The sequence below is a fragment of the Dermochelys coriacea genome, chromosome 1 (genome assembly GCF_009764565.3).
Source record: "Dermochelys coriacea isolate rDerCor1 chromosome 1, rDerCor1.pri.v4, whole genome shotgun sequence".
Classification (NCBI taxonomy): domain Eukaryota; kingdom Metazoa; phylum Chordata; order Testudines; family Dermochelyidae; genus Dermochelys; species Dermochelys coriacea.
The window spans coordinates 210,182,768-210,201,576 of record NC_050068.2 but is presented as its reverse complement, the minus strand read 5'-3'; the positions used below and the strand labels follow the sequence as shown (position 1 = coordinate 210,201,576).

Genomic DNA, 18,809 nt, shown 5'->3' with positions numbered 1-18,809 from the left:
TGCCTAAAGTATCAAATTCTTTTCTATAGAAATATGGAAAATCTTGGGATTCCCTCATACTGGGTTCTGGCTTTGTTGTAAGTCTTTTCAATTTTGTTCTACAATAAGTGAATAAGTAAAAGTACTTTTTTCTAGGAGATGGCTTAATCATTCATAATGTTTGTTAGTCAGCCCATATAACTTCTCAGTTTGTGCATTTGGTGGTGGAGTTGGAGAGGCTATCAGTGCTGTGAACAGCTCCACCCGATGGCTGTACATTGTAAAGCTAGAGGGTGGGGTGTGTTTGTTTTTGTTTTTTAAAAAAGAGGAGAGTCTGTGCTTGGAAGATGAGGAAAAATAATCCAGTTGTAATAGATCATGGAGCACCAGGTGCCCACTTCAGAGAAGAAAAATTACAGGAATGTAAGTAAATTTTAATCTTAACTGTCTCTTTTTAAAGAAATTCTCCTCCCCTGTTCTGTAAACTCTCCTTATTACTTCCTAGTTCACCGAAGATATCTGTTGCAGTCTGACATCACAAATACCAGAAGCCTTGTTGCAGCCTATCCTGTTTGTCTTGTCACAAAACAATGCACATTTATTTTAAAAAGTTGCAAATGCAAATTATTAACATAAAGTTAAAATTGTCAGTTTGAAAACAGACCTTCCTCTTACCTGCTGAGCCCTGATTTTATCACCTTAAGGTTCTGTGTATGCCTTTACTATATTTGATTTAATCATTAATTCCTATGTGCAGGTTAGTGATGATTGCAGGATAGATATGTAGTCCTGAAGCCATGAACAGTAGTCTTGGCAAGCAAATTAACCTTTTAAAGAGATATAGTTGGATAAAGAATAATTTATATATTTAAAAATTCATTACTAATGTTAAAATTGGAACAATTTATAACTTCTAGTTTACTGTCTCCTTTTTTGCATTTCAACTTTAATTCTTTGGTTGTACTGTAAATTGGTTTCTAGATAATCTTATTTTGACTCTCACATGCTAGCATATTGTAGCAATATTTCGCTTTTCGTATGCCTTTGGAAATCCAATCAAATTACGATGGGTGGGATGTTTCCATTGACACTTAAAAATAAACATTTCTGATAAAATATGTTTTAGGAAACCATACATTTTAACCTAAATAATGACATTGTTTTTATTTAAAATATTCGTAATTTTTAAATCATTATGTGGATTTTGTTAATTCAAGATCTTAATTTAACTAAAAGTATGTCTGTGTTTAAATAAATACATCATGCACTAATAAATCCTAACAGTGATACAGAACACAGGGGTAACTAAAGAAATATTATGCTCCTTAATGTAGAGTAATATCAGGTTGTAATTAGAAGGAAACACCATAGAAAGAGCTTAGGAAAATCTTAATATTCATTCCTAATGGATTATAAAATGACACCCCTTTCTTTCATGTTCCAATAAGTTTGTGTCAAGCAGACTATTTATCCATCTCTGGTTCTGAGTGCATGTTCGGTTAGACAGCTGACCAGTGCATTGGACAGGGAGACTAGGGGAGACTTGAGAGGCTCTGAGAATTATCAGTGTGAAAACTCATATATAAGGATTCCACTCTTGCGTATAGGTCTCTTTGGCAAAGAGGAAAGGGAATGGAACAAAGTAAAAGCTTTGTGGAACTTCATAACAAGAATAAATGGTGGCTGAGATGCCATGGAAAATTTGATATTGTTTCTGTAAGTCGTATCTCATATTAATGTCTTTAAATTACTTTCCTATTCTTTAAAATGTTTGCAAATTTAGCCCAGTTAATTTGTTTAGCTGCACCATAATTTTCTGTAATCTTCATTTTTTATAGAAGGTGTTTACACTTCCTGCTACTTGTGTATGCTGCTGAATGCTCCTAGTGAATGTTGCCCCTGTATTTCATGTTCTAGTTTGAAGCTGCTTGGGTGCTGACAAACATTGCCTCTGGAAATTCCCTTCAGACTCGGATTGTGATTCAAGCAGGAGCTGTCCCTATCTTCATAGAGCTTCTCAGCTCAGAATTTGAAGATGTACAGGAGCAGGTAAAAAACTAGGATATTTTTGTGTCTTCCTAGGCAAGGGAGCAGGAGCTAACCTAGAAGGAAAATCAGATGCTTCTGGAGGGAGGAATGAATTGGGAGGACAGCTCTGTATAATTGCCTGTATCTGTGATAGATGCTAGCATATGCAGTTGTAACTGCTCCCTCTTACTTTTTCAAAATGGTACGTTTGACAGTCATATGCCTGTTGTCAATGAATGAATGTATGTCATCTATAAAAATGTATAACTCTTTCCTACCTTCCACGGAGATTATATTGCTTTGTTTATATTTAAATTGGTACTTTAGAAATGTACAGTTTTATCATTGTTTTTCTCCTGTAGGAATGAGTAACATTAACCAATGTTTGCTGTGTATCTATTATATGTCTTAGGAGAAACGTTGTGAAACAGAATATAACTTTAAGGAGATAGTAATGCTCTTTGTAGGATGAGACTAAAATGGAATAATTCAGTATTCAATCTTTATTCTGAACATGACAGTTAAGTATTCTGCAGACTAAATTAATATATTTAAAGTCTATAAAGGGTAATTATGATAATCTAACTTGACTTCATGCATAACGTCGGCCAAAAATTTCACTCAGTTTCTGCACAAGCCCATAACTTGTGTTTGAGCTAGAGCATATATTTTAGAAAGACATCCAATCTTGATTTGAAGACTTCACGTCGTGGCAAATCCACCACATATCTTGATAGGTTGTGCCATGGGTTAATTAGTGTATTTTAAAAATGTGCACCTTATCCCTAGTCTGAATTTATCAAACTTCAGCTTCCAGACATTGGAGGTTACTTCTTTGTCTTCTCAATTAGTCTTCTATCTTCCCATGTAGCTACTTATAGACAGTGATCAAGTAACCTCTTAACCATCTCTTGAGTAAGCTATATAGATCAAACGTTCCTAACTCTTTCACTATAGGGTATGTTTTCCCACCCTCAAATAATTTGTCCCTTTTCTGAACCTTTTCTAATTTTTAAAAATTCTTTGTGATTTGAGGCCTCAAGATCTGGAGACAATTGCAGTAATGGTCTCTCTCACCAATGTATATAGAGGTGATACCACTTCCCTTCTTATACTTGATATTTCTTTGTTTATTGTATCCAAGAAATTAATTAAACCTTTTAGCTACAGTATCTCTCTGGGAGCTCACATTCAGCTGATTATCCACCATGGCCCATTGTTCTTTTCAGAGTGACAGTTTTCCAGGATATAGTTCTCCATTCTGTATGTGTGACCTACTTTCTGTGTTCCTAGTTGTATGACACTGCATTTGGCTGTATTTAAAATGTATGTTCAAATGAGCCCATTTTGTCAAGTGATACAGATCACTTCGTATAACTAACCTGTTCTTCTTATAGATGGTGTTGGTAGTACTGCATATAATTAAGGTTGCCTAACACTTTCCATTAGAAGACCCTTTTTCCAGTTGCTTACAGCTTTGTCAGACTTAAGCTGTGCTAAAAAAAATTTCATGGTAGAAAGCTATCTCCAGGTGAATTATTCTGGAAAGTTTCAGGTAAAACAATGTAGCTGATTCAGAGAACAAGATTAGGGAAAATGTTATGTTAAAAACCCTTATAACCATTTCACTGAAAAACTCCCATGCCTCCAGTTTTTTGAGCAGCCCCTGGAAATTTGTCAGGGAGTCTGTCCTAATGTCAGGCCCCTGCCTTCTGCTTTCCCTATGAAAATCCACCCAAATTTGGCTAAGTTGTAAGCCTTTGAAAATCAGTTTGCACATACACCGTGGTTCGTTAAAGGCTAATGGCATTATTTTCCAAAATTCCATCTTCACTAGCATGCACCACCCCCACGGAGCAGTTTAGCATACTACAACCCCTGTAAGCTGAGCAGCACCTTCCCTGCAATTGTTACTCGTGAGATTGAACACAGGAACTAGGGAGATTGTCTCCAATGCTTTCAGTGCCACCCCAGCTGGCACTCAGGCACCATGGAGGAAGAGAAATCAGCCCAATTCATATGCAGAGAGATGAGTGGTGGTGATAGATGAGCAGAGGGGGACTGGGCAGGACTTCGAGGAGTGTAGGTAGTACAGAGAGCAGCAAATGTAACGGAAGCTGTTGGGGAAGTAGTGTTAGAGCAGAGAGATATGGGGCAAAATGATTTATAGGCACTAGAGCAAACACCCATCCAGGGTGAGAGAGAGCTCAGTGGGTTGAGCATTGGCCTGCTAAACCCAGGGTTGTGAGTTCAATCCTTGAAAGGGCCATTTAGGGATCTCGGGCAAAAATTGGGGATTGGTCCTGCTTTGAGCAGGTGGTTGGACTAGATGACCTCCTGAGGTCCCTTCCAACCCTGATATTCTATGAACTTGGAATTGAACCAGGATTCTTGAGTTTCTACATTTCTCTGAACATAAAAACAGCCCTACTGGATCAGACCAAGGGTCCATTTAGTCCAGTATCCTGCCTTTGAACAGTGGTCATTGCCAGATGCTTCAAAGAGAATGAACAGAACAGGGCAATTATAGTGATCCATCCCAAGCATCTGGCAATCAGAGGCTTAGGGATACCCAGAGCACAAGGTTGTATCCATGACCATCTTGGCTAATAGGCACTGATGGATCTATCCTCCCTATACTTGGCTCATTCTGTTTTGAATCCAGTTATTGTTTTGACCTTCACAACATCCTCTGGCAATGAGTTCCACACGTTGACTGTGTATTATGTAAAAAAGTATCACAGAATCATAGAATATCAGGGTTGGAAGAAACCTCAGGAGGTCATCTAGTCCAACCCCCTGCTCAAAGCAGGACCAAAGTACACCAGACCCTCGCTAGAACGCACGTCTATATAGCGCGAATTCACATATAATGCGATCGCGGCCGTGGATCCCGAATTTAATTACTTTAATTGCAATTCATTTTAACGCGGTCCCCGCGTTAACGTGGTTCCACATGTGGATCCCAAATCCCGGGTTCTAGTGAGGGTCCGGTGTATTTCCTTCTGTTTGATTTAAACCTGCTACTTATTAATTTCATTGGATGACCCCTGGTTCGTGCGTTATGTGAAGGGGTAAATAACACTCCCCTATTCGCTTTCTTCACACGGTCAATAATTGTATAGTCCGCTATCATATCCTCCTTAGTCATCTCTTCTATAAATTGAACAGTCTCAATCTATTTAATCTCTCCTCATATGGAAGCTGTTCCATACCCTTAATTATTTTTGTTCCTCTTCTCTGTACTTTTTCCAATTCTAATATATCTTTTTTTGAGATGAGGTAACCAGAACCGCATGCAGTATTCAAGATGTGGGTGTACCGTGGATTTATATAGTGTCATTATAATATTTTCTGTTTTATTATATGTCCCTTTCCTAATGGTTCTAACTTTGTAAGGTTTTTTTGAATTCTACTGCACATTGAACGGATGTTTTCAGAGAATTATCCACAATGGCTGCAACATGTCTTTTTTTGAGTGGTATCAGCTAACTTAGATCCCACAACTTTATATGTATAGTTGGGATTATGTTTTCCAATGTGCATTATTTTGCATTTATCCACATTGAATTTCATCTACCATTTTGTTGTCCAGTCACCCAGTTTTGTGAAATCCCTTTGTAACTCTTCACAGTCTGCTTTGGATTTAACTATCTTGAGAAATTTTACAACATTTGCAAACTTTGCCACCTCACTATTTACCATTTTTTTCCAGATCATTTTTGAGTATGTTGAACAGCACAGGTCCCAGTACAGATCTCTGGGAGACACCACTATTTACCTCTTTCCATTCTGGAATTGAATGACAAGGGATGGAGCTTATGTTATATTATGTTGTTAGCAAGTATCTGTGAGACCCATTGGTAAAGTCTCTTGTCAAGGTTCCTTCCCCACTGTGAACTCTAGGGTACAGATGTGGGGACCTGCATGAAAACCTCCTAATCTTACTTTTACCAGCTTAGGTTAAAACTATTTTACCTTTTGCCCTTGGACTTCCACTGCCACCACCAAACGTTTCACCAGGTTTATTTTTGAGAAAGCATTGTTTGGAAACGTCTTTCCCCCCAAAATTCCTCACCAAAACCTTGTACCCCCCTGCCTGGGGAAGGTTTAATAAAAATCCTCACCAGTTTGCATAGGTGACCACAGACCCAAACCCTTGGAGCTTAAGAACAATGAAAAAAGCATTCAGTTTCTTACCAGAAGAATTTTAATAGAAGAAACAGTAAAAAGAATCTCCTCTGTAAAATCAGGATGGTAAATACCTTACAGGGTAATTAGATTTCAAACATAGAGAATCCCTCAAGGCAAAACCTTAAGTTACAAAAAGACACAGACAGGAATATCCATTCTATTCAGCACAGCTTAATTTTCTCAGCCATTTAAAGAAATCATAATCTAACGCATATCTAGCTAGATTACTTACTAAGTTCTAAGACTCCATTCCTGTTCTGTCCTTGGCAAAAGCATCACACAGACAGACACAGACCCGTTGTTTCTCCCTCCTTCCAGCTTTGAAAGTATCTTGTCTCCTCGTTGGTCATTGTGGTCAGGTGCCCGCGAGGTTATCCTAGCTTCTTAACCCTTTACAGTTGAAAGGGTTTTTCCTCTGGCCAGGAGGGATTTTAAAGGTGTTTACCCTTCCCTTTATTTTTATGACACCTCACATATCCGTCTCTTGTGGCTGGTGAGAACAGCCTACTAGTGTGACCACTTATTCTGTTAGCTCTAATGATACAGATCTGTGCTGTGGGTCTAAATGTCCTAACCCTGCTGATGACCTGTGCAGAAGTAGTCATGTTTCAGCACAGTGGAACTTTTGGTGTGGGGGGGGGTTCAGTTTACTAAAAAAAAAAGAACAAAAATAAAACCCCTCCCAACCCACCCCACACACTACCAACCAAAAACTGGACACCACATTCCAGTAACAGCTGCACTAGTCCCAAATATAGAAATAATATAATCTTTCTACTCAAGATTCACCTATTTACACATCCAAGCAATGTATTTGCCTTTTTAGCTACAGCTCTTCCAGATCATTGACTGTTAAATAGTGTAGAATGAAGAGCCGATCTCTGAGGGACCCCACTAAGGGTATGTCTACTATATGAAATTAGGTTGATTTTATAGAAGTCAATTTTTAGAATTGATTTTATACAGTCGATTGTGTATGTCCCACTAAGCGCATTAAGTCGGAAGAGTGCGTCCTCACTACTGTGGTTAGCATCGACTCACAGAGCGGTACACTGTGGGAAGCTATCCCACAGTTTCCGCAGTCTCTGCTGCCCATTGGAATTCTGGGTTATGCTCCCAGTGCCTAATGGGGCAAAAACATTGTCACGGGTGGCTTTGGGTACATGTCATCAGTCTCCCCTCACTCCCTCCGTGAAAGCAACGGCAGACAATCATTTCGCGCCTTTTTTTCTGGGTTATGCACGCAGATGCCATAGCACGGCAAGCATGGAGCCCACTAAGCTCACCCTGCTGTTGCGAGCATTGTAAATACCTCGTGTGTTGTACTGCAGTATGTGCAGAACCTGGCTAAGAGACGGCAGCACGAGGACGATTGTGATGAGGACATGGACACAGATGTTCCTGAAAGCACAGGCTGTGGCAATTGGGACATCATGGTGGCAGGGGGGCTGGTTGATACAGCGGACCGCCGATTCTGGGCCCGGCAAACAAGCACAGACTGGTGGGACTGCATAGTCTTGCAGGAAGGAGATGATTCCCAGTGGCTGTGAAACTTTCGCATGCATAAGGCCACTTTCCTGGAGCTCTGTGAGTTGCTTTTCCCTGCCCTGAAGCACAGGAATACCAAGATGAGAGCTGCCATGACAGATGAGAAGCCAGTGGTGATAGCCCTGTGGAAGCTTGCAATGCCTGACTGCTACCGGTCAGTTGAGAATCAATTTGGAGCGGGCAAATCTTCTGTGGGGAGTGCTGTGATTCAGATAGCCAATGTAATCACTGACATTCTGCTATCAAGGGTAGTGACTCTGGGAAATGTGCAGGTCATAGTGGATGACTTCGCTGCAATGGGTTTCTCTAATTGTGGTGGGGCGATAGACAGAACGCATATCCCTATCTTGGCACCGGACCACCTTGCCATCCAGTACATAAACCACAAGGAGAACTTCTCAATGGTGCTGCAAGCACTGGTGGATCACAAGGGACGTTTCACCGACATCAGCGTGGGATGGCCCGGGAAAGGTGCATGACGCTCACATTTTTAGGAACTCTGGGCTGTTTGAGCAGCTGCAAGAAGGGACTTACTTCCCAGACCAGTAAATTACCGTTGGGGATGTTGAAATGCCAATAGTTATCCTTGAGGACCCAGACTACCCCTTGCTCCCATGGTTCATGAAACCATACATGGGCAGTCTGGACAGTAGTAAAGAGCAGTTCAACTATAGGCTGAGCAAGTGCAGAATGGTGGTAAAATGTGCCTTTGGACGTTTAAAAGCTTGCTTGTGCTTTTTGTTGATTAGGTCAGACCTCAGTGCAACCAATATTCCCATTGTTATTGCTGCTTGCTGTGTGCTCCATAATATCTGTGAGAGTAAGGGAGAGACATTTATGGCTGGGTGGGAGGTTGAGGCAAATCACCTGGCTGCCAATTTTGAACAGCCAGACACCAGGGTGATTAGAAGAGCACAGCTAGGTGCGCTGCGCATCAGAGAGGCTTTGAAAACCAGTTTCATGACTGGTCAGACTATGGTGTGACAGTTGTGTGTGTTTCTCCTTGTTGCAAACCAGTCCCCTTTGTAGATTTTAATTCCCTGTAAGCCAACCACTCTCCCCCCTTTGATCACAGCTGGCAAAGGAAATAGTCACTATTGTTTTGAAACCATGCATTCTTTCTTTATTAATTAAAAAAAAAAAGGGAAATAACTGATAAGGTAGTCCAGGTGGGGTGGGGGAGTAGGGAAGGACAAGGGCACATTGCTTATGGTAGCCACACTACAAATCAAAAGTGTTTGAATGACAGCCTTCTGTTGCTTGGGCCATCCTCTGGAGTGAAGTGTCTGCGTGTCCAGAACCGCCTCCCCCACCCCACCCCACCCCACCCCCCGCGTTCTTGGGCATCTGGGTGAGGAGGATATCTAACTTGGGGAGGAGGGCAAGTGCTTGTACAGTGGATGGAGCAGCCATCTGTGCTCTTGTTGCTTTCCTGCAGCTGCAACAGACGCTTGAGCGTGTCCGTTTGCTCCCCCATTAGCCTTAGCATTGCATCCTGCCTCTTCTCATCGTGCTCACTTAATGCTTTCCTGGCCTCTGCAACTGAATGCCTCCATGCATTCAGCTATGCCCTATCAGTGCTGGCAGACTGCATGAGCTCGGAAAACATGTCATTGCGAGTGCATTTTTTTTCATCTTCTAATCTGCTATAACCTCAGGGACGGAGATGATGGGGGTATAGCAACATTTGCACCTGTGGGGAGATAAAAAGGGAGAGTAAAATTTAAGATGATGCATCTCTGAGAACAAAAAGGAGACTCTTTCACAGTGAATCAAACAATTCACAGCAGACAGCACATGTGCTTTAGGTACAAGCTCACATTTTACCTATGATATTGAGCGCCTGCTGATATGGTGACACATCACACATGGCTGGGCAACAGAATTTGGTTTCCATGCAGCCATAAGGCAAAGGGTATGGGGGTTTGGCTTCTAACGCCTTCATAACATGTGGGAATGTTTTCAAACTGTAGAGCTATCCTTTCCCATAGCAAGCAATTTCGGTTGGGTTTGCCATTTAAAAGGAGGGGCTGCGGTTTTTGGATGAATGTGCAGCACACACCTTCCCCCACCCCACTGCATGGCTATTTGGGATGATTCCTTCCCCCTTCCCCCTGCCGTGTGGCTATGGGATGCTCCCTTTTAGCCAAGCACAAACAGCCCAGCATGAATGGGGTCCTTTTACTGTTCCCCTACAAAAATTCCCCCATTTCAACCAGGTGACCATGAACGATATCAATCTCCTGAGGGTAACACAAATAGATAAAGATCGAATGTTGCTTGAATGTGACCAAAACCCAGGATCATTCGCTGCCATGCTTTGTGCTGCAGTGATTTCAGACTACTTGCTACTGGCTTGGCATGGTAAAGTGTCCAACTGTGGAGGACGAAATAAGGGACCCCTCCCCAGAAACCTTCTTCAAAGGCTTTCAGAGTACCTCCAGGAGAGCTTCATGGAGATGTCCCTGAAGGATTCCCACTCCATTCCCAGGCACATTAACAGACTTTTCCAGTCGCTGTACTGGCTGCGAATGCATCCCAATTCTTCAGGGCAAATCAAACATTTAACACTATTGCTTTTAAACCCTGTACTGCAGTTACAAATGTGCACTCACCAGAGGTGCCTTCTCTGCCTTCAGGGTCGGGTATCCCGCCTTGGGAGGGTATTGGCTCCAGGATGATGAAAAGTTCCTGGCTGTTGGGGAGAACGGATTCATCGCTTGCCTGCTGTACATTCTCCTCCTCCTCCTTATCCACTAAATCCTCCTCTGTGTTGCGTGTGACTCCCCGCTTGCAGGTGTCCACGAACAGTAGTGGGGTAGTAGTAGGATTCCCCACCCCAGAATGCCATGCAGCTGATCACAGAAGCGGCATCTGTGGGACTCTGACCCAGAGCGACGATTTGCCTCCTTTGTCTTTTGATAGGTTTGCTTGAGCTTCTTGACTTTCACACGGCACCGCTGTGTGTCCGTGTTGTAGCCTCTGTCCATCATGCCCTGTGCGATTTTTGGCATATATATTAGTATTTCATCTTTTTGATCGGAGTTCTGCCTGCACAGATTATTCTCCCCATAGAGCAATCAGATCCATTGTCTCCCGTTGGCTCCATGCTGGAGTTCGTTTGCGATTCTGGGGGGTACTGTATGGTCACCTGTGCTGCTGAGCTCGTCACGCTGAGCAAACAGGAAATTAAATTCAAAAGTTCCTGGGGCTTTTCCTGTGTACCTGGCTAGTGCATCGGATTTGAAAGTGCTGTCCAGACCGGTCAAATTGGAGCACTCTGGGATGGATTCCGGAGGCGCATACTATCGATTTGCGTCCGCACTACGCCAAATTCGACCCAGCAAGGTCGATTTTAGCGCTATTCCCCTTGCCGGGGAGGAGTACAGAAGTCGATTTTAGGAGCCCTTTAAGTCGACGGAACGAGGTTGCTTGTGTAGACGCAATTCATTATTATATCGACCTAACATGGCTAAATTTGACCTAACCCTGTAGTGTAGACCAGGGCAGCACACATGCTTGTAGATGATTTCCCAGTTACAGTTACACTTTGAAACCTATCAGTTAGCTAGTTTTCATCCACACTGATTTTGTATTATTCTAGTTTTTTAATCAGAATGCTGTGTGGTACCAAGTCAGCTGTCTTACAAAGCTCTGTTGCATGGATACCAGAGTGGATTTGATTTAAATTAGTGATTTAAATCAGTTCAGTCAGGAAGACTCGATTTAATCATGGATTTGTACATAAAAGTGCATTCTTGTTGGTTGTTATATCCTTAATACATATTCTTCACAACTAAGAGATAAATGTAGATTTCATTTTTAGAAGTTACACACTATACATTTTTAAAGTGATTTATTTTGAAAACTTTTCAGATTAGCTTTTACAGCTATATCTGAAAATGAATGATTGTTTGGTTATTTGATTTACCAAGGGTAATTAAAGCAGTTATTATGAAGTCATTGGGAGGTGAATGTATAAAATGTTTAAAATTTGTTTTTGTTAAAATTGTTTTTAACTAAGATAGTTAAATGAAATATTTAAAAAAAAAAACAACAAAAATTAATTCGACCATCAGCCAGGTCAACATGAGAAACTTAAAATATTGGCTTCTCCAGTTAACTCAGTCGTCTTCACATTTGTTTTTCTGTTTGTTCAAAATCTGGAAAAGAAAAACAAGCTTTCCTGCTTTTTCATGTCCCAAACGATTTCTCAGTTTGGAATGAATTAGTCCAAAGGAAGAAAATATTGTAACACCACCGGCAGAAAAAGCTACTACTGTTTAAAAGTGAGATTATCACTTCAATAATCTCTCTGAATCCAAGTGCTTAAGTGATTTTCACAAGTTCACTGATGTGATTTTCTTTAAAACATCATCAGCAAACATATATATTTATTGAATGGTTCGTATTCCTAAACTGGGTCTCTTGTAAGGCCTGTTGCCATTATAGGCTCTCCCTTCTATTGAGAGAATGGTATGGTAGATCTCAGATCAATGAAGGCTACACTCGGAAAGACCTCAAGACTTCTGGAATATGCTGCTCACAATTTCACTTTTTTTTTTCTACTGCCTGTCCCTCCCTTCTCACGTTTATCTCCAGATTTCTTCTCCTTGTCCAGATCTATTCCGCTCCCAACAATCTTCTATTCATTGTACTTTTTGAAACTTTGCGCTTTTAGAGAGAGGTAAGGGATTGATTCTGTGTAAACAAATTTGCAGAGGGACAATAGGGTTGAGGTCTGTTGTTTCTCACCTCTATATTTATTTATTTTATTTATTTATTTAAAACCATTTTTGCTGTTAACAAGCATGTTATGTTATCTCTGGAGACACAAATCCACAGTTTGAGAACTGCAAAACTAAGCATCTCTGATGATATCTTCTAGACTGAGCACTGAGTCCCATTGGGTAGATAGAAAGATTAACCTAAATAATCTATACAGAAGCCCCTGGAACTCCATAAAATTGGGTCCCTAATCCATGAATTATTGGAACTCATTTACAAAACTTTTCTTAAACATTGCATGAATATATTGTCTCATACTATGAAATTAAAATTTATAATCCCTATTCCATATCTTTGAGCTATAATGTATATTAATATCTTTAGAAAGGTTTTTTCCCTCAAAAAGCATTTTATCAAAAAAAAAAATCAGTTTTTTAGGGTGAGGTTTTTTTTTAAAAAAATCTTCAATTTTTATCCACCCTGATGGACACTATTACCTTTATCAATCAGACTGGTAATCTCATCAGAAAAGTTATCAAGTTAATTCCATAAGCCCATGTTTTTAGTACTGCGATGAATTCCTCTTTATCTGTCAAGATGACATCTAATATAGAAATCACCTTGCTGGATGCAACATTTCTTGACTTAGAAAACTGTTATCTGTAATGTTTAGAAATTCCAGGGAGCTTTCAGTAGTGGGATCATGAGACCTCCAGCATTTGCCACTTCAACTGAAGTCCCCCATGATAATGCAGTTTCTTTTCCTACATATTATATAGCAGCTTAAGGAGCTGGTTACTCTATTCTCTAGTGAGATTTGGTGATCTGTAGGTGACACCTACTGGTACACCATCTTGCACTTTATCTGTTAAAACGTTGATTCATAAACATTGAAGACCATCCTCTTCTGCATTGTCAGTGACTTGGAAACAGGTAATGCCGTTTTTGGCATAGAGAGCCGCTCCCGCTTCCAATTTTGCCCACTCAATCCTTCCTAAATATCCTAATTTGTGAATCCTCCTACCAGGTTTCAGTAATACCAGCTAGATTAAATGTAATGTTCATAAGTGAACATTTCCAGTTCCTCTTGTTTGTTCCCTTCCTAACATTGGTGTATAGGCAATTTAAAGAACTACTTCTCTTCACATTCTTTGGTTTCTTGATTAATTTTGTACTCAGCATTTTTATGTTGTCCTAAACAAGTGCTCATATATTCCCACTTTTCACCCTCCCCTTTTGTTATTAAGGTTCTGACACATCAACTACTTCTGGGCAGAGCAAACATTCCTATCTCTATCTGCACTGCCATCACATGGGAGAAATTTGATTAAGAAGAGTGGAACACCCAGAAGTGTCCTCATACATTGTCAATTTGATGGGCTGGTGATCTGGAAACAGCAGTAATGTGTCCTGCGGCTTTTCCTTGTGTCAGGACCTAGGATGTGAGGTGGAATATGACCTCGTGCAAAGTTGGACAATCTCTCTGCTATATGCCTTCCAGCTTTTGTATGGTTCTGGGGAGCAGTGGAAAAGACAGGAACAGGAGATGTCAGGAATATTGTTATAGCCTTCCTATATGAAGATGCTATGACTCTCAAACCTGATGAATCTAACACTGGACCTTCAAGTGTATGTGGCTCACAGAGGAGATATGCTATTGCAAAATACAGTCCTCCATCCAGGACCAGAGTGATTCAAAATGGATACTTGGATGATGTGATTATCACTCTCATGGACTCTAAAAAGAAGATAACAAATAAAACTTATTCTGTTGGACGAAGCAAAGTCCATGGTTTAACTACCATATTTAACAAGTGAATCATAGCTTTGAATTCCTCCAGGAGAGCCTTAATGTTGGATGTGTAAGCATTTCAAAGCAAAATGTCAAGTCTTTGCAGTGTAATATTATCAGTATGTTCAAGAAAAGGAAGTTGGGTACAAATCGCATTGTTAAATTGTTTCTTGGGAAGCAACCCTTATTCCAATCCCACAAGATCATAGAACACAACATTGGAACCTCATTGTTGTTGTTCATTAGTATAGCAGCAGCATCTAACAGCCCCTGTTGTGGAATGGAATCATAGAATCATAGAATCATAGAATATCAGGGTTGGAAGGGACCCCAGAAGGTCATCTAGTCCAACCCCCTGCTCAAAGCAGGACCAAGTCCCAGTTAAATCATCCCAGCCAGGGCTTTGTCAAGCCTGACCTTAAAAACCTCTAAGGAAGGAGATTCTACCACCTCCCTAGGTAACGCATTCCAGTGTTTCACCACCCTCTTAGTGAAAAAGTTTTTCCTAATATCCAATCTAAACCTCCCCCATTGCAACTTGAGACCATTACTCCTCGTTCTGTCATCTGGACATTGTGCTAGGCACTGTACAAATGCAGAATATTCTGCTTCTTACAGCCCTACCCATATTGAACCCTTGCAAAAGATGACCTTATACTTCCATTAAAGTAGACTTCCCAATAGCTACAATTTCCAGTCAAATGAGTTTATGAAGTTGGGAGCTTTTTTGGATGAGACCTAATATTGTGCTTTTAATTTAGACAAGTAGACCTCACAACTGTCATAGCATCATTCCCAAAGTAAATTTAAAAGAAAAAAAGCCGGTCCTTGGGAGTATTGATAATCTCAGGACAGAGAAGTCGCATCTCTTCTTTTGACATCTGCTAGTGAATCACACGGAATCAGAAATTTAGGGCTGGAAGAGATCTCAAGATCATCTAGTCCATCCACCCATACTGAGGCAGGATTAAATATATCTAGACCATCCCAGAAAGGTGTTTGTCTAACTTTAAAAACCTCCAGTGATGGGGATTCCACAACATCCTTAGGTAATCTGTGCTAGTGCTTAACTATCCATATAATTAATAAATTATTCCTAATATTTATCCTGAATCTTCCTAGCTGCAAACTAAGTCGATTGCTTCTCATCCTACCATTGGTAGATATGGAGAACATTGATCACCAACCATCCTCTTTATAGCGTTTTATATATTTGAAAACTATGCCCCCCCTCCACCTTTTCCTCTCTAAACTAAATGTGACCTGTGCTTTCAGACTTTCCTCAGAAGTCATTTTGTCTAGGCCATATTTCCTAGTTTTCTTATGAAGATGTCACATGGGACAGTTTCTAAAGACTCACTACATTTTAGATATATCGTGTCCGCTTCTCCCCCTACACATCCACTAGGATGCTTACCCTGTCGAAGAAGGAGATTAGGTTAGATCATTATGATTTGTTCTTGACAAATCTATAATAGCTATTACTCCAGGACTGAATAAATTGTTTAATAATTTGTTCAAGGATCTTTTTGGGTATCAAGTTAGGCTGACTGGTCTATAATTCCTCAGGTCCCCTTTTCCACATTTTGGTGATAGGTATTATGTTGTCCTTTCTCCAGTCCTCTGGGATCTCACCCATTCTCCATGACTTTCAAAAATAATCTCTAATGGTTCAGAGATTGCTTGGGCTAATTTAAGTACTAGGGTGAATTTCATGACGTCCTTCTGACTTGAATACATCTAACTTATCTAAGTATTCTTTAACCTGTTCTTTCCCTATTGTTAATATTGTTTTAAGCATCTGGTCTCAATTAACTTTTTAGTGAAAGCTGAAGTGTAAAAGGAACACATCAGCCTTCTCTGTGTCATCCATTATTTGCTCTCCTGCTCTAAGTAATGGACCTACACTTTCCTACATTGCTCTCTTACTTCTAATGTATTTATAGAACCTGTTCTTACGTCCCTTGCTTGTTGTAATTCATTTTGTGCTTCTGTCTTTCTGTTTTTGTCTGTTCTTTTATACTCATCCTTAGCAATTTGTTCTTGTTTCCACTTCGTGCGTGATTCGTTTTTGATTTTTAGTTCCTTAAAGAGTACCTGACGAAGCCATATTGGTCTCTTACTACTCTTCCCACCTTTCCTCCAGATCAGGTTAGTTTGCCGTTGTGCCTTTAATATTGCATTTTTAGAAACTGCCAGCTCTCTGGAACTCCCATTTCCCTAAGATTTCCTTTCCTTGGAATCATAATTATGAGTTCCTTGAATGTGTTGAAATCTGCTTTTTTGAAGTTTCTCTCTTTACTTTGCTGCTCTCACTCCTGCCATTCCTTAGAATCAGGAACTCTATAATTTCATTGTCACTTTCACCCAAGTTGCTTTCCACCTTCAGATTCGCAAGAGTTCCCTCCCTATTAGTCAGAATCAAATCTAAAATAGCCACCCGCATAGTTACATCCTCCACTTTCTGAAACAAAAAGTTGTCCCCAATACATTCTAAAAACTTGTTGGACATCTGTCTTGATTTTCCAACCATATATGTCCAGTGTGCAGCTTGTAGGCAATATTTTGGTTCTGCCTCACCTGGCTTTCTTTCCAAGAGTATATGCCAAGGGACTTGTAAATTTCTTGAGGCTTGGGCTCTGAATATTGGCTTGGCTATGCATTTGGGTCTTGATTCTTTTCTCCCACTGTTGCTAATGTGGTTGTGTACAGAATGCATCCCCTTGTAATTTTCAGGAAATGCTAATATTGTTAATATGCATCCGATGAAGTGAGCTGTAGCTCACGAAAGCTTATGCTCAAATAAATTTGTTAGTCTCTAAGGTGCCACAAGTACTCCTTTTCTTTTTGCTAATATTGTTTTGGCCCTTGTTAGTAAGAACATCCCTTTGTTGGTATTTCCAGATGAGCCAGGCTGTATATCCATACCTCACAACTGGAATATATTTCCCCTCTGTAAGTTAGCTAGGATGTCAGCATTAGCACAGAATATCTTGTACTCCTACACATACACTATAAAGGAAAACCTTGCTTGAGTTTAAAAAAAAAAATAAAATAAAAGCAGGTATTTTGTTTGTTCTTTCTTCACAGGCAGTATGGGCACTTGGCAATATTGCTGGAGACAGTACCATGTGCAGAGACTACGTGTTGGACTGCAACATCCTACCCACTCTATTGCAGTAAGTCTGTTTTGGTTTACTTTGTATCTTGCTCAAGATACTGGCAATAGTACTGAAGGACCTACATTGGCCAGACATGACAAGACAACCCAGACAATTATATATAATATGTAGTATGTTTAACCTTGCAGTTACACATAGTAAGTTTAGACCTTGATTTAGGTAGACATAATTTGAAGTTTAATTCTATATAGGTTTATTTTTAAAGAAAAAATGTATTTAAATAAAACCATTTCATTTAAGTAAAAAATCAGATTTTATTTAAAAAAAAATTTTTTTTATCCATCTTGGTACCAGAGTTTAGGTCCAGCTTCTGTGAATGTTCTTGTGTGTCTTCCCTGTTGGACAGCAGTTCTTGTTACAGTGGATTGCAGGAATGAGATTTGGAACGGAATTGTATTTGATGGGCAGCCAGTGCAGAGACCAGAGCATGAGCTGATGTGTGTTGCTAAACACATGCTGCTGTATTTTCTACTATTTGAAGCTTTTTCCCAATCTCCCGCTCCAGAGAGGGGACGGAATGCCTCTACTAGACTCACCCCTCTCAAAGTCTTAAGGTGGACTCCCATACCAGTGCTATGTTACTGAAATCCAGGTCAGTACAGACTCTCTCTTCTCATCCAAGAACAGCACTGCATTCAGTACTTCTAGGAAGATGTCATCTTCTGCACCAGTCATTCTGGTACCAAGCATTTCGGCACCAGGAGTCACGGCACTGAATGTTCTCACACAAAGATCCATAGCACCAACGTTCATCTCAGTGCTGTTGGAGTCTTTGGTTTGGGTAGCACATACCCACACATGGATACTGGATTATGCCTAAGACACCAGGATTCAAGCTCTGTGCCTCTTGCCCATGTTTGTTCTCTGTCAGTGACAAGCACCAACTCTGCCTTTACTGCTTAGAAGAAGTCCACATTTCATCCAGGTGCAGTATCTGCCAGTCCTTCCCAAGCTGTACCTGAAAAGGCAAGGCTCTCTGCCTCAAGAAATGCCTCATGGAAGTTGACATGGGGCCTCAGTTGGATCCAGGCCAGGGAAGCCCCCTGTACATCAGCCTGAGAAAGCCAGGAGTGCACCTCCGGCTCCAGAGATAGTCCGGCTCTGGTAGTACCACTGCTATGGACCCCATGCCAGTGCCTAGTTGGGAGGCAAGGAAGAATGCACGTAAGCATGGTAGTAAATCTTCCTCCAAACTGAAGGATGATGCGCCTTCTACAAGTTCCAGCATGGAGGGACAGAGTGTTCCAAGGCGCACAAGCACAACAAAAAATCCTGCAAACCACTGGATCCACCAATATCGAGCCCCGCACGCCATCAGTGTTGGCCTCCCTTAAGACAAGGATTCTTTAGTTCTGGGA

The 18,809-nt window shown here is 40.7% G+C and overlaps 1 protein-coding gene across 11 annotated transcripts in view; it reads left to right on the top strand.

Annotated features, from left to right (window-relative positions):
• KPNA1 (karyopherin subunit alpha 1) overlaps nucleotides 1–18,809 on the top strand; it is a 134,146-nt gene that overhangs the window by 59,156 nt on the left and 56,181 nt on the right. For all 11 annotated transcript variants that reach the window (XR_006276702.1, XR_006276698.1, XR_006276699.1 and 8 more), the window contains 2 exons: nucleotides 1,897–2,028; nucleotides 17,360–17,448. Coding sequence is in view for 8 of the 11 variants with exons in the window: in XM_043501029.1 (XP_043356964.1) it covers nucleotides 1,897–2,028; nucleotides 17,360–17,448 (221 nt within the window). In the remaining 3 variants the exon portion in view is untranslated. The remainder of the gene's footprint in view (nucleotides 1–1,896; nucleotides 2,029–17,359; nucleotides 17,449–18,809) is intronic.